The sequence below is a fragment of the Bemisia tabaci genome, chromosome 3 (genome assembly GCF_918797505.1).
Source record: "Bemisia tabaci chromosome 3, PGI_BMITA_v3".
Classification (NCBI taxonomy): Eukaryota; Metazoa; Arthropoda; class Insecta; order Hemiptera; family Aleyrodidae; genus Bemisia; species Bemisia tabaci.
The window spans coordinates 44,797,524-44,812,298 of NC_092795.1; the positions used below are offsets into that span (position 1 = coordinate 44,797,524).

The 14,775-nt window shown below is 35.1% G+C and overlaps 2 protein-coding genes and 1 long non-coding RNA gene across 4 annotated transcripts in view; 2 read left to right on the forward strand and 1 right to left on the reverse strand.

The window, feature by feature from the left end:
* nompC (no mechanoreceptor potential C) overlaps nucleotides 1-4,968 on the forward strand; it is a 79,476-nt gene extending 74,508 nt beyond the window's left edge. For both annotated transcript variants that reach the window (XM_072298437.1, XM_072298438.1), the window contains one exon: nucleotides 886-4,968. In XM_072298437.1, coding sequence (XP_072154538.1) covers nucleotides 886-1,133 — 248 coding nt within the window. In that variant the 3' untranslated portion in view covers nucleotides 1,134-4,968. The remainder of the gene's footprint in view (nucleotides 1-885) is intronic.
* A 100-nt stretch (nucleotides 4,969-5,068) lies between these two features.
* LOC140224269 (uncharacterized) lies at nucleotides 5,069-7,828 on the forward strand. Its single transcript, XR_011899568.1, has 2 exons — nucleotides 5,069-6,116; nucleotides 6,624-7,828. It is a non-coding gene; the product is annotated as an uncharacterized lncRNA (long non-coding RNA).
* The window catches only part of Hers (Histone gene-specific Epigenetic Repressor in late S phase), a 218,855-nt gene continuing 211,857 nt past the window's right edge, over nucleotides 7,778-14,775 (reverse strand). Inside the window, exons 9-11 of the mRNA XM_072298436.1 lie at nucleotides 13,923-14,091; nucleotides 12,690-12,886; nucleotides 7,778-12,170 (exon numbers count right to left, since the gene is read on the reverse strand). Coding sequence (XP_072154537.1) covers nucleotides 12,697-12,886; nucleotides 13,923-14,091 — 359 coding nt within the window. The 3' untranslated portion in view covers nucleotides 7,778-12,170; nucleotides 12,690-12,696. The remainder of the gene's footprint in view (nucleotides 12,171-12,689; nucleotides 12,887-13,922; nucleotides 14,092-14,775) is intronic.

A 14,775-nucleotide genomic window follows, 5' to 3' on the forward strand; every position in this document is an offset into this window, starting at 1 on the left:
GTACCGAATAAACTTGTTTATTGCGGGATTGAAATAAATCGGCACATTTGACCTATTAGGAATAATTGGTGTTTTTAACTGAGTTAAAAATCCAATTTGGCTCTTAGGCAAAAAAAGAAAAGAAGAAGAAGAAGAGGAAAAAAGGAATTGACTTTACTCCGAGTTTCATATTCTGTATTTCCGATTTTTGTCCATATGGATTGAAGTCATTTCATTGACCCAAGTAGCAATTCTCAACGGAAAAATCGCTATATATTGCGATTTTATCGGCGATAAAATCGCCAGGATCATTTAAAATCGCGCTTTTATCGCCCGACAATTTATATTTTTGAAATAAAAATCGCGATAAATGGCGATTTAATCTCGATTTTATCGACAAAAATTAATCACGATTTTATCGAATCAAAAACTGCGATGTGTAGCGATTTAATCGCCATACATCGCAATTTTTATTCCGATAATATCTCGATAAATTGCCACTGATATAATCGCTATTTATCGCGATCACTGCTACATGGGAAATGAGTTTTTAAAAGCAGGCATATCAATGGTATCAGTTATGACTTCCACAAGGTTGAACTTCTAAAATGTACTCAGTCCCGTTTGGCAGGGGTACGGCCCAGCCTCTAACGCCATCAAAAGATTGCTCTGTAGTGATGATCGACAGGTGTCAATGGCTGAAAAATCATGGAAATTGGCATGGTCGATCTCCAGGCATAACTCAGAAGAAATGAAAATTAGGGAAGTCAAAGAGCTCAAAGAAGTGACCCTTGCTTTCTCTTATCCCCGACTTAGTTCATCACTTTCAGTCAAGTCTCATCGAATAACTGCAAATCTAGGCTAAAATTTTGGAATCCATCATTATTTTTGTTCTTGTTTTTTCAGACTCAGTTGCCCTGAGCGTGGTTCATCTGAGCCCTCTCGGCTCCCAATTGAGCTTCTCAAACACTGCAACTAGGATAGAGAACATCGCGGACTGGGAGGCCATTGCCAAGAAGTACCGAGCTCTGATGGGTGAAAAAGATACTTCACCGGACCGCAAGACGAAAGACACAGCCAGCAGCGAAGACTCAGTTACCGTTTCTAGAGATTCTGTAGATACACCTGTGAATAATAATAATAACTCACTTTGATTGATGTGTACGCAAAATTTTATTCATAGTAAATTTGTGCGTCTTCAAGGGGTCCTTTTAAAAGAGATTGTATCAACTTCTTTTAAATACTCCTTAGAGATCTGCCTATATTCTTAAAATGTTACCAGTGAAGAGCGTATGTTGTACAAAACGTGGAGAGCTTGAGATTCGATCTGCCCAATTTTACGGTTTGTGCCTTGACATTTTTGTCCAACTTTATTCTTTCATTGCCTTTTAACTAAGTAATAAGTCGTAAACATATTAACGGTCCAACTGCAGGAATGCGTATCTTGATATGCGTTGCAGATTTCCTATCATACTTCATTTTCCACATGGAAAACTACTTTATATCACCCCTTGAAAATTCGATTAATGTTTTTTCGGCGAAATGAAGTCATGATGTTAGTGAGTACGGTTTCCTTTCAAAAAATAAAATGGGAGCGGAGATTTTGAAACATTGCAACATAGATACATAGATACGCATTTTTGTAGTTTCATGATTGATATGACCAACGCACGTCATTTCCCAATTTTGAGCTATTGGTCTGACTATTCATCAATTAACCATCCTCACTCCGTACTTACATATGTTTTTTTCCCCCTCATCTTTTTAGCATGGAATACGAGTGGTGTTTGTGCTTGAAATCTCTGAGAACAAAAATATTTTGAGAAAGTGTCCCTACAATGATATGTAACTTTGAGCAATTTTTTGGTATTATTGTTATTTTTTTTTTTTTTTTTTTTTTTTTTTTTTTTTTTTTTGAATTTACCCTTTTGGGGTTTTTTTCACTATGGCCCAGAACATAAAAAAAGACGTTTTTCAAAATAAGAGCATTCGTTCATTTTTCGGGAACCAGCGAGTAAAATCTAAGGAGGTTTAATACATACCGATGGCTAGATTGCGGAACCACATATCTCCATTGCGGTGTTTCAAAATCTCTGCTCCTACTTTATTTTTCCGAAGAGAAACAATTCGATTATATAGCTTGAAATTTCTACGATATATTTTGCTAATAGAGGAGAAAAATCAAGAAATTAACTTGACTAGTTTTCCGATAAAAAAGTAAAGCATGACAGGAAGTAGGCAACGTCCCTAACAGAGATAACGTGGTTGCTCTGGTCATCAATATTATATTTGACTGGCTTTGCAATCTAAAAAGATAAAGAGATGTTAGTTCAGTTTTTCAGTAAGTAAACATGTGTTACACACTAAATTTTCTTCCTTCCTTCATTTCTTGCCCATATCTATGGTTAAGGGTGAAAAATACGTATCTCAATTGCCACATTCAGAAATCTCCACCTATATCTTATTATTTTCGACGAAAACTATTAAAATTTTTCCTTGCATTTTGTGTACCTAATATTTTATAATGAGTGATGAAAACTCATACAAAATCCAATGACAACAATTGGTTTGTTTTTCTTAAATACTAGCAGAGACTTACAAAGTCACGATCCAAGATACCCACGTATTTTTCGTCTTTAGCCGACAGTATTTATTTCAGCATCACACATGATATTGGCCTTTCTTGAAACTGAATCTCTTCTAAATTTTGTTTAGAAGAACTGTTATGTTGTTCAGCCGTTTCAGAAGAATGATACAATGTGCCTTCACTATGCCTGTCCCCAACTTCATTGATCTCTTTCCCACGAGGTTTAGTTCACGAAACCATGGTTGAATTCAAATACTAATCTTCTATTAGGAGCAGTTCATAAAATGCGTAACGCTGAATTTCAGATTCTTATTCAGCCCCCTCTAGCTTTGTTGATACTTTTGAAGCGTGAGATAGGCCCTATCCCGTAACACGAATTATCAAAATGCCGTAACTTTCTACTCAACCCCCATTGAGCGTTCGCCTAGTGCTAGAATATGTTTCCTATGTCAGTCAACATTACCAAAATTCTAAAAATTTACTTCTGTTTTAAATATCTATTTGACTTGCAGAAATTCAAACTTTATCCGTCTGGTGTAGCTCAGCTCTTACACTGAACGTTAACTAGGTACTGCTTTTCAGCAATACATTGTAATTATTTAAATGTGTGTCAATTCAACTGTATATCTCAGCTGTAAATTTTGTAATTAAGTAAAACATTTTTTCAAGTAAACCCAATGATATATTTGATACATCTCCTTTTCCACAAACTATTGATGCCTTCCTTTTTTTCCACGATGGGCTGGCTAATGTAAAAAAATACACTCCTTGTTCGAGATTAAGGGATCAAATCTTTCAAATTTTGAAAAAATTTGACAGTCTTGTAACGCAGAGTTTGACTCTCATTTCTGTCTTCCCCAAATACTTACTTAACTGGCCGTACCTAATTTAGACTCAAACCTCCTTATTTCTTCCAAGTTCATTAGTGGATACCTAACTTTCTCCTAAATACCAGTATAGATGAGAATGTACCTTGGTAAAAATTGGCGATAGGAGCTGCGTTTCAAAATACCATAGGAGTTCTTATAGCCGACTGAAGAAGACGATAGGAAATCGTATAGCTGGCTGTAGAAAGTGGAAAAAATCATACTGCGGGGCTACACGAAACGATAAAAAATTATACAGCCGGGCTATAGTTCCTATCGCCGGGCTTTGCACTTACTTTATCACCTGGCTGTTGCTTTTTCGCCATCGCCTATAAAAGGTTGCAAGAAAGTGTGTAGAAATTCGTGTGCTTTGTAAATCCCTAAGTTTGTACGGAATCACCTTCATATTTACAAAGCGCACATTATATTTTCCTTTACTACCTTTTTTGTCATCAATTAAAATGAGAATAATCCATACAGAGAGTGCAAACATTTGAAAGTCATGAGTTGAAAAACGCTGACTCCGCGAGATTAAATATTAGAGCCTAACACAAAGCGGAGCGGCGCGGCGGCGCACTGGCGCCTATAAACCTAACAGGGATACTTCACGCATTGCGCAATGCGTGAAGTATCCCTGTTAGGTTTGTAGGCGCCAATGCGCGTTCCACGCTGGCTGCCCGCCCATCGCGCCGCGCCGCAGTGTACCACGGCGCTTGAAGCAACTATTTCACACCAGAGGTATTGCACAGTATCAAAATTGAAGGCGCTCCAACATAGTAGGAATAGCAGGCATCCTTCAAAAGTACGGAGCTTTCCTCGCAAAATAAATCAAGATACCACGGCCCAAAAAGAGAGCGGTAGTCCAAAAACTCACTGAGTCCTAGCATCCGTAATTAGTAACGTTTAGCATATACTTTATCGCCAGACTGTTGCTTAATCGCCATCGGATAAAAGGCTATAAGAAATTGTGTTGCCGGCTATGGAAGCTATTGGAAATCTTACAGCCGGCTGTAGGTCTATGGTATTTTGGAACACAGATTCTACAGCCAATTTTTACCAGGGTACGTCCTAACAATTCAAGGAAAATCAGAAAAAAAAATTGTTTCTTCATGTCAGGAGTCATAGAATTTTAACTGAATTTTCCTAAATTTCTCTCATACTTTGTTTATGGTGCCAAATTCATGAAAAATGTTTTATGCACAAGAAATTTTGGAGCTTGAACGAATTTTATGAGGGAGGGAGATGGTGGAAGTAGTTCTATTCGTTCTGCAACATCATTACACTTTTTCCCGACGACTGCTCTAGGTAAAAGCCAAAATATCAGTATCAGATACGTATCGTTTGGACACCATCTACATTATAAGCTCCGAGACCTCCTAATATTTAATATGCATTTAATGCGTATTTTATACAACAATAGCGTTTTACCCGTATTTTGCACGGGACGCTGCCTTCCATGCGTATTAGAGAACAATCCAATCGGTTTATTGTTTAATTCCTCCTAGATAATAATATAGCGCAAAAAAAAAACACAAAAAAAACGATTAAGCGTAATGCCTTAATCACACGCTGAGTGTGAGAGTTAAATGTGGCTTGAATGTGGAGTTCATCGGCCCGATGCTTGAATTTTGCGCAAAATTCAGCGACCATCTCAGTATCCTTCGGATAATGTCGGATTTGTCTGAACTATTCGAATATATTTGATACTGGTCTTTGGTGCTTTGATCTGGATGAAAAAACTCGAATTTGCGAAAGTGCAGCCGTTGAGCGATATAGTTGATTTTCACATTCAGCTGCCGAATTCTGCGTGTGATTCCGGCATACGAAGGCAAAGAACACACGTTGATTTCTCTCCGCATTGTGTGTCTCTAATTCTGTCCGGCAAGGAACAGATGTTAATTACTCGCCCAACTGCATGACTGCGTGTTTCTTATTTCGTCGAGTTCGCCTTCAATGACCATGACGGCAATATAAGCGGCTTGGGAGCACGTATAGTTGCACGCAGCAGTTTTGTCACTTTCGCACTGACCCGGCAGAGATCACACGTTACTCACCTCTCTGCGCGGCTCTCACTCCGTCCATTTCGCCCTCAATAACTGTGATGGCAATATGAGCTGCTTGGGGGCACGAATGGTTGCGCACAGTATCCTTGTCACACGTTCCTCTCCTATCTTTGCGTCTCTGATTCTTTCCTATTTCTCTTATCTAACTTGATAGGATGATAGGCATGACACATTATATTTTGGCTACTAAGGAAATGACAGAGCAACTTGGCAACTTAAGTTTCTTGTGCAATGTGATTACTAGGAATTTCAATCGATTGCTCCGTGGCAGAGTGATGAGGAATGCAACCGGACTCAGTGTAGTAAGATCTCCTGGACGCTTTTAAAGAATGTACTAGTGAGTAAATTAAGTTGGTCATTTTGGAAAAAGACACGTCTGAACAAGAGAATGAGACAGCCTGGCAACATGATTTTAACTGGCATCAAATTGCACCTTTCTTCCTTTCCTACCAAGGTAACAAGTCTAGGAAGTTGGTGGGTCCTCTATAGGTAGTGTCTTTCTGTCATAAAAATTTCTGATAGGTATGTCTGCATGTTCTTTCATGTTTTTTGTGAAAAGTAAATGTTTTAACAGACATCCGTGTAAAGCTCAGTAAGATTTATTCATAAGTTGTCTCACAAGTGGGTAACCATTTATGGAGAATACTTACTTGGAACATGGAAGAATAACTTCAATTTTATGGCACTGTTTCATGGGTGGGTAATAAATTGAGCCATTCTACCCATGTAAAGAGATTTATTTTTCTCTCTTATAAAAACTAGCTCTCCTACTGGATATATTGGCTTCTATTGATAAGCATGGCTCCATACTGTATGATTAGAAGGGTTTTAAGAAGGGCTTGTAAAATATGGGAGATAAGCAGGTAGCAATGGCCCCAGATTGCAGCTGCTCAGAGAGGCAAGTCCACTTAGACTATTATGAGTTCTTACTTTGAAGCTCTCCTTAATTAAACCAACCAGTTTTGTGTTTCAACATGAGATTAATGGACTTGGACATGACCAGGAGAAAGCTGAGTCATTATTATTGTTATCATGAATGTTATTATAAGGAGGTCGTTTCATGCAGCACTTTGTTCCTTCTGTCCATCCGATAAATTAGGTACATGTTGTCATTTCTGACTGTTTTAGGAATTCAGCTCAGTGCATCATATCTCTTTATGAAACCTTAGAAAGTTTTGGAAAGATGGCGAAAATGAATTTTATTGGATGTTTCGTCATCATGGTCATCTGCATAAACCTAATTGAGGTGGAGTGTGGAATTTTTGACTTCTTTTCTCACGACTGCTGTGGAAAAAGGCAGCCTTCCACAGACAGGGACATTCAAATTTGTCTTGGACCCAAATTTGGACTATCTAAGGAAGTAATCAGAACACCAGGAAAGTACTGTTGTGGTATTGGTGATTGCAATATATTTTGTTGCAATTGCGATAAGGGCTGCGAAATTTATTAAAGAGAGCAGGGTCATTCATTTTTGCTCTAGATGCATTCAGAGCATCTCTGATTGAAAACAAAAGAATGCACATTCAAGCTAAATGAATGTTAAGTCAGTCTAAAAAGTATCATTATTAACTTTGAAATCTCTCAGATAAGTTTTGCTACTGAATCTGGATAAAAAATAAAAGTAGCATTGCACTAGTTGCCTAAAAATTCTCTGTCTTTAAAATAATTCTTCACTTTGAAGAAATGAAAACGCTAGCAGCTGAATAGCCACCTCCTCCTCTTAGACCTTTATGAATGAAAAACTTCCTAACTGAAACCATAGACAATCAATGCGCTTGAGCTAGTATTTACATGGGCTGCTTCTCATGTGGATGTCTGAGCTGATTGTCTGATGCATCTCAGGCCAATGCAGCTAACAACCCTCAAAGTTTATGGCCGCTGCGATGGGTGTCATTTGAGTTTGTTTTTTTACCAGAATTAGGTGGGGAAGAGGACTTCTGGCTGGAGAATTTTTAAATTCCGTAGTGCAATACTGCTATAGGGATTTGATACAGTTAATTTAATGGTAATTTGAGCATATTTGAATGTGACTTGTTGATAGGGGGCTAAATAAATTCTTCCAAGATTCTAAAAATTTACGAGAAAAATTTAATATGCAATGTTAATTCCACTAGTTTCTTAAAAAAAGTCAATTTTTAAATTTCAAAGCTATGCCCAACTTGCAAGAAAACTGGAATGTTCATTTTATTGGGATTTTTAATTGATGTGAAAAAGTAAATCAAAATTGAACTGCAAGAGAGTTCAATTTTGCTTTTGAAGACAAACGCAATGAATACACTTAGTAAGTTTGTGGATGTGTGTTTATTTAATATTAAATTCTTTTCTTCAGAATATATTTTATATATGAATATTTGAACATACATAAATATATACACATCTTTTACAGACAAATTAATTTTGCATTTCATGTCCTCGTAACATTACGTGACTATACAAGAAAGTACATTAAAATCTGACTTAAATCTTAAAGATTAGTAAGATACATGGTTTAACACAAAATTAACCATTCCTTTAATAAACCCGTTCGAGAGATCTCCCAGGTTTACTGACATGTCAATAGAGAAGAACAGTGAAGGGACAGTAAATTTCTTTGCTACATTAAAATTCATATTCAGAGAACTCACGATAAGTTGGCGTATAGTTGACAAAAATGAGCAAGTTGTTGTCTCTGAGGCCCAAAATTTAAAACCTTGGAACCAAATTTTAAGAGTGTAGCGAAGCAAAACAAAAAACAATTGTGGTGTGAGGAAGTCAGTTTTTGAATATATTTTTAGATGGTTTGATTGGGCTGGTTTTCACAACAAAGAAAATATAATTTCACAATTTCCAAATTCATGATACTCTGGAGCTAGAATGAATGTGGATTTAAAAAAGAAGCCAAACAATACATAACCATCCCTTCATCTGCAAGACTTCTCGGTACATGCAATTGACGACAAAGTATGTTTCCCACTTAAATTGAATTCAAACTTCATTTAACTTAAAGGCACCTAAAAGGCAGACTACGCAACTATAAAAACTAGAACAAAAACATCTACTGTAAAAATAATGTAGGTACTTACGAAACCTAAATTTACACCATGTCTATCGAGGAAATATTTTTCAAAGATAAAGAACATCACATCAAGTATGACACACATTAACAGGATGAACGTGAAAAGTATGCCCTACGAATAGCATGACAACAGTTCCTCCTTATTCTTCAGGTGAAGTGTTTAAAAGCCTGGAAATTTTCCTCCCCTAAAAGTCTCAAACTTTAAATTTACTCTCTGTAAAAGCTGTTTTCAGCATTATCAGCCAAAATACTGCATGTCTCTTTTAACCCACGAAAATTTAGAAATTCAAAAATAAATTTATTGAAAAAATTATAAAAACATTGAAAATACAGCTAATTGGCGCTGATGTTTGATTAAAGGGTAAGAAATTATTTTGCTTAGATATGACACCCGTAATTGAATAACTTCAACAGAAAAACATCAGAGATCTATTTCTGGGGTGAAATACACTTAATTGACTTTCCTTGGTTGTTTAGAATATGCAGAGTGTTGCCAATTTTACGGTCAACTGCTTAGTGTAATGAGAAAGAGTTTTGGCGAGAACTGAACAGATTTCAGGGACGTTATAGGAGGAAAATTTACAAACGTGGGTGCAGAAGATGTGTTGTAAGATCTCTAACGGTAGAGCTGTAGGTACTGAGTTTGCTATTATGAAACTGATAGATTTTTCCATGAAAAGTTAATAGTTTCATGTAAAAATTTTACCCATTTTCGATCTTCTAAAAAGAAAATTTGAGAACTACCTATTTTTTGATGCACTATAAGTCAGAATATAAAAATAAATTCCACGTTTAAGCTACTGTTGGATTAACATGAAAGCAAGCTCAAAACACTTAGAGATGAGGAAGAATGCAAATTTTGACTGCTCCTGCAGCAAATCAAAAAATAAAACATTGGAAACACTTGGAAAAACATTAAAATACAGAGAAACATGAAATAAACATAGGCATTTGCAAATTTACAAATAAAAGCAGTTCAGTGAAAATAAGAGAATTGGTGCAACTTGATAAAACAGAAAAAAGTATAATAAACAAAAAATAATAAAAAACAGACAACAAGCAAAATAACTGAATCAGCTAAAACAAACATAAAATGATGAGGTCAGACTACTGATTTTACAACATTTGATGTATGTACATGTTAAAATACTTTGACAAGTGATGGGTTTCATAAAGCCTACGTATAAACAAATAATTACAGATGATTTCAATGATGGTGCTAACTTATAACGAGAAAGCGAGAAATAAAATTAGGGGAATAAAAAAAACAAGTGGGAAATGTGTCTGACGACAGTTTGAACCGAACAAAGCTAGTAAGGAAAAGGGAGGTGTTGAGAGAGGTTTGAAGTTAAAAATCGGAGTAAATTAAAAAAAATTAAATGAAGAAAATCAAAGTAAATTTCGTTCATCATTCATGTTAAAGTCCAATCACTCAAAAACATATTAAAACATTACGGAGATTTTAAGTTATGCAGCAATATTGACCGAGTAAAAGTATGACTCACTTTTGAAGAATTTTTGAACTTAATAATAATTTAAATTAAGTAAGTAGGCGGCATGGCATACAATTGGAATAACAAGTCGGCTCAGTTCTATGATTGTTCTGGAAAATGATTCATGACGTAACACATGATTTAGAAAAAAGGCTTCCTTGCAATAATTTTTCAGTTTTATAATAGGTTCAAACCTGACCCAATTATCAAATTCCTGTGATTTTAAAAGACAAATAATATGGGGATCAGTTGGGCAATAAGTTAATCTGCTTTAAAAGGAATATTACTTCTGCACGACTTCAAGAAACAAACTTTTAAGCCAAAACTATATCCATACAGTAATTGGTGATTTAGACTTAATGGCCGATATCATCTTAATTCCAATCTGACATTTTTCAGATTGGAATTTAAAAGTGTGAAAGGCAGGACTTGGGATGCGATTTGAGAATTGAATAAATTATTTCACAGGAATAGTAAAAATAATTCAAAGAGAAAAACTTAGCAAGAAGCCAGTGGAGAGCAATTCTGGAGCAATGAGTCTTACAATTTTGGCCCTGAACTGCTTTAGATGTTAAAATTAATAAGTGTATTTAATTATATGAGACACAAACCTCATTTTTAAAATTAGAGCTTTCAGATTTAGAGATTACTGAACGAAAACATGTAGGCAATAGCAATTTTAAAATTGCAATTGCTGAGCATTAAGCAAAATGGCAACTTGCTGAGTTTTGAGAACAAGAGCAGTAAAAAAAACCTCTTTTTGATGCAATTATCATTGTAAAATCAGAATTTCAGATATGACAGAACAGAAAAGAAAATTTTGTAGGAACTCTTGGTCTTGTTACAAAAGAGAAAATATTGAGACTTAGTTGTCGAGTGCTCAATTTTTCATTTCGTAGCAAGAGAGAACCAAAGTTCAAGTTTCTTAAGTATAAGTTGCAGATTTTCTTCTTTTATAGTAAAAGTATGATCAAATCCTCTTTCATTAGAGAGTCTCTGGATTTCAGAATGAGGTTGATGCGTTAGGAAGTGCAGCGTTTAAAGAATGCAACAATGTTGATCAACAATTGGAAAATTTTAAAATTGAAAAAAAAAAAATGAAAAACAATAAAAAAAAACAATACTACCACAACAGAAGGAAAACAGGTATTGCAAATTTTCCAGTCAAAGCTAAGATAGTGAGTCCAGCCGAAGATAATTAAAAGAAAAGTGTTGCTTGTTGAAAAAAATAGCGAGTATAATGGGAGGAAGTTAGACCAACTTAAAAAGATAAGAAGTGATAAGCTGGATGCTTATTATCTTAGTTTAAACATAGATAATTTTCAACGGAGAAAATTTTCCAAACTTTGTGCTCCAAATACAGACAAAATTTAGGAAAACATATTTGAAAAGCTGAATTGGCAATTTTTCAGATTAAGAATAAAGTGGGAGCTTAAGATTCTCACCCATAGAGTACAAATACACGAGAAAAATACATGAAATTTGGATTAAGATGTATTAAAACCATACGGAAATTTTTCGAGCACTAAGTAATAAAAAATATGGATTTTTCGTCAGATTTTAAGATAAAATTTTCAACACTCTTCTTCTTTAAAAATAACTCCTTTAAAAATTTAGTTAACATTTAATCACAATAAATTACTCAGTGAATAAGAAATAATTACAATAAAACACAATCTAAAGCGGGATTCCAGAACTCTGCAGTAAGTTCTGAAAGTGACGCAAATGGAATATCCACACAAAATGCCCACTAAAATAGAGGACAATAACTTGCAGGGGAATTATTTACAATACTTACATTTGTTATTTACAGGAACAGACTGCCTAAAAGTCAATCTTATAGAAGTTAGTTCGCTAAATTTGGTCAACATAAACTTAACTAATATGATATAACATTTAAATTTGGAAACCTGAGTCATATGCCAGCAGTTCTGCTGACTGCTGATATGAATCTTGCCGATTAGTACGACTCATGTTCCCATTTTTACTTGAGGAGTATCACAAAATTTAGAGTACAATGAGGTAAAAAAAAGAACAAAATAAATTATAAATTGTCTATATCTATCACTTCCGACTGAGAAACAGAGATGAAAGCCCTTTGAAGAACACTTTGTATGGATGGGATTCCTGGAACAAGCAAACAGGAGGTTTTAGGTCCATTCATTGATTCCAATTTTCTAGTTTTTAGTGTTATTAAAATCTTGAGTGCACAAGACTAATTAATGGTTCAAAGAATGAATAGTTCCTAAGCAGTGAAAATTCTTCACACTGAATTTCTGCTATATTCAGTTCACTGGTGGATAAAGTCATTTAAGTCAAGGTGCCTGCTAAGTTAACTGAACTCATTTTCGATAATTCATTCCCCAGGAACCTTGAGTTAACTCAGTTGTCTATATAAAAAGATTTGGTTACCTTTAAATCTCCCCAATTTAACAAATAAATGTAAAAAAAGTTTTTCCTTTTGTAAAATTCTATAGGTCTTCCTTGTCTTTCGATTTAATTTAAGATTTTTCACTTAAATATTAATTTTTACTTTTGGATTAGACTGTAGAAAGTGCATAGAGTTCTGCGACTTACTGAGATCTCTTTGAAGGCAAACTATAGGTGTTAAGAGCTAGGAAAAAACCGATCGACATTGATACTTACATAACTATTAACAAGGGTTCTTGAGGATGCGTTTCTGCTTAAAGTCATAAACACGTCGACAGAAGAAAACTAGATCTGGTGCTACTCGACCAGGGGGGAGGCGATTGAATCGCGGGTATCTCCCATCTTCAGGGGCAGGTACTACAGTGTTGGTCCTATATACACAATCTTCTACCCGCTTTATACTTTTTCGATACCTGTAAATTTAGAAAATAAATCATGAATCATAACAAAATTATTTGGGGATGTAAATTTGCACTACGTATACTTTTCAATTCAATTTACAATCTGTAGAGCTAAAACGAGAACTTTTTAACCAGGTAAAAATTGAGCCATTCTTAGCCACACATAAATTTTACAGTGTTCTTAAAACTGGATAATTTTGAAGATAATTTGTCGCAAGTCAAGCAAAACCAGGTGTTTACTTTATATATATGTAGAAACATTGGTAGAGGTATATAACTTTGAGGGATGAATTCCAGTGGGACCTTCAAATCCTTCAGCTGCAAATGATGCACTACATTGCAGTCTGCCACAGTAAATTTTCAATTGTCCATACAAGAAATGGCTTGATTATTACTTCAAAAGTGAATGTGCAGTTACACAACCTCAATATCATCCAGGATTAACAACATTCCACTTGTGAACCATTCAAAACAGGACATAAATCACTCTCCAGAAAAGAAGATAGGCTCTCTTGGTTTGAGGAGCTTTATATCAGATTTTGGTTATGGTTGAACTGGCATGTAATACATCCCATTAATAGGGTTGAGAATCTAGATAAATTATGGCTTGAAAGCCATGAGTCCAAGGACTCGTTATCATTGGAAAATTGCAAAATTTGGAGGGAGAAATAGATTTGGCTACAAAAAGCACCGCATTACAAATAATTGATCGCTAAATCGAATGAGATACTTTCTTCGTTATTAAATCCTATTTTTAATTCTTCAAATTTTCCAATTTTTTTTCATCACAGATGGTTCTTTGGTCTCATAGGTAAGGGTTCTTGTCTTTTGTTGGCTTAAAATTAAACTCAATCAATGCATTGGATCTCAAACCGATTTGACTACAACTGGAGTCCAGGATCTATAGTATTTCTTGGATGAAAGCAAATACAACTACACAAAATCGGCGAGAAAAAGTCAATGAAGAGCACAGATTTCAGTCCATCCCCCATTAATATACAAGCCAGAGGAGTTTAAAACAAACTGAGAGGCAAAATAAAGCACTTACCTGCAATATTCATTAAATGTTAGTACATAACATTTATCTTCGATACATGCGACACTGTTTGTGTCTTTGTGCCTTGACGCAAAGATCTCATCAACTGTGTCCTCAGGGCGCCGGCCCTGCTCTGTGTGTTCTGGTCGATAGTACCAAAGGAGAGAAACCATCATCTCACCTGGAAAAATAAAAACTTCAAATTGAATGCCTCCAAAAATTCATTTTGTAAAATTTTAAAAACTTTGAGTACAAGTTTATTTGTTTAAATTGTGCTTTAGACAGTGAGCGTTGAAGGAAAGAGCATGTGACCCAAAACGTAGAATCTAAACTAATAATAATAAAATAAAATATTTATATTCACCGTAAGAAATTTGTTCTTCTTTCAGTTTCCCCCAAAGAATTCCTTCATTCCTATCTGAGTAAGCATGAAGGATATAGGTTACCTATCAGAGGACTGTAAGGGAGATTCAGCACCTTTCGACTTTATTTCTAAAATTAGCATTGAAACTGTACTGATGCATATAATCTGGTGAAAAATATGTCCAGAAGATCTTAAAATCTTTTAGCAAATTGAGACTAGTAAATTAAAAAGTGTGACCTTTTTTCTCTTCTTTAAGCAAAGAATCAACAGGTTAGCTAAAGTCGCATGGTACAAAAAATTCATATACGTTGATGCAGTTTCAAAAATGATTAATAATGCGAATTTTGGCGGAACCATTCCTTCAATGCAATTGAAAACAACCAAAAAATGTACAATCCTGCAGTTAGTGATGGTTTTAAGGTAACTTAGCAAAAATCAGTTCCTATTTTCTTAAAAACTGTCTTTGGTTTCTCTGGCAAAACTCAAAAATTAAACAAATCT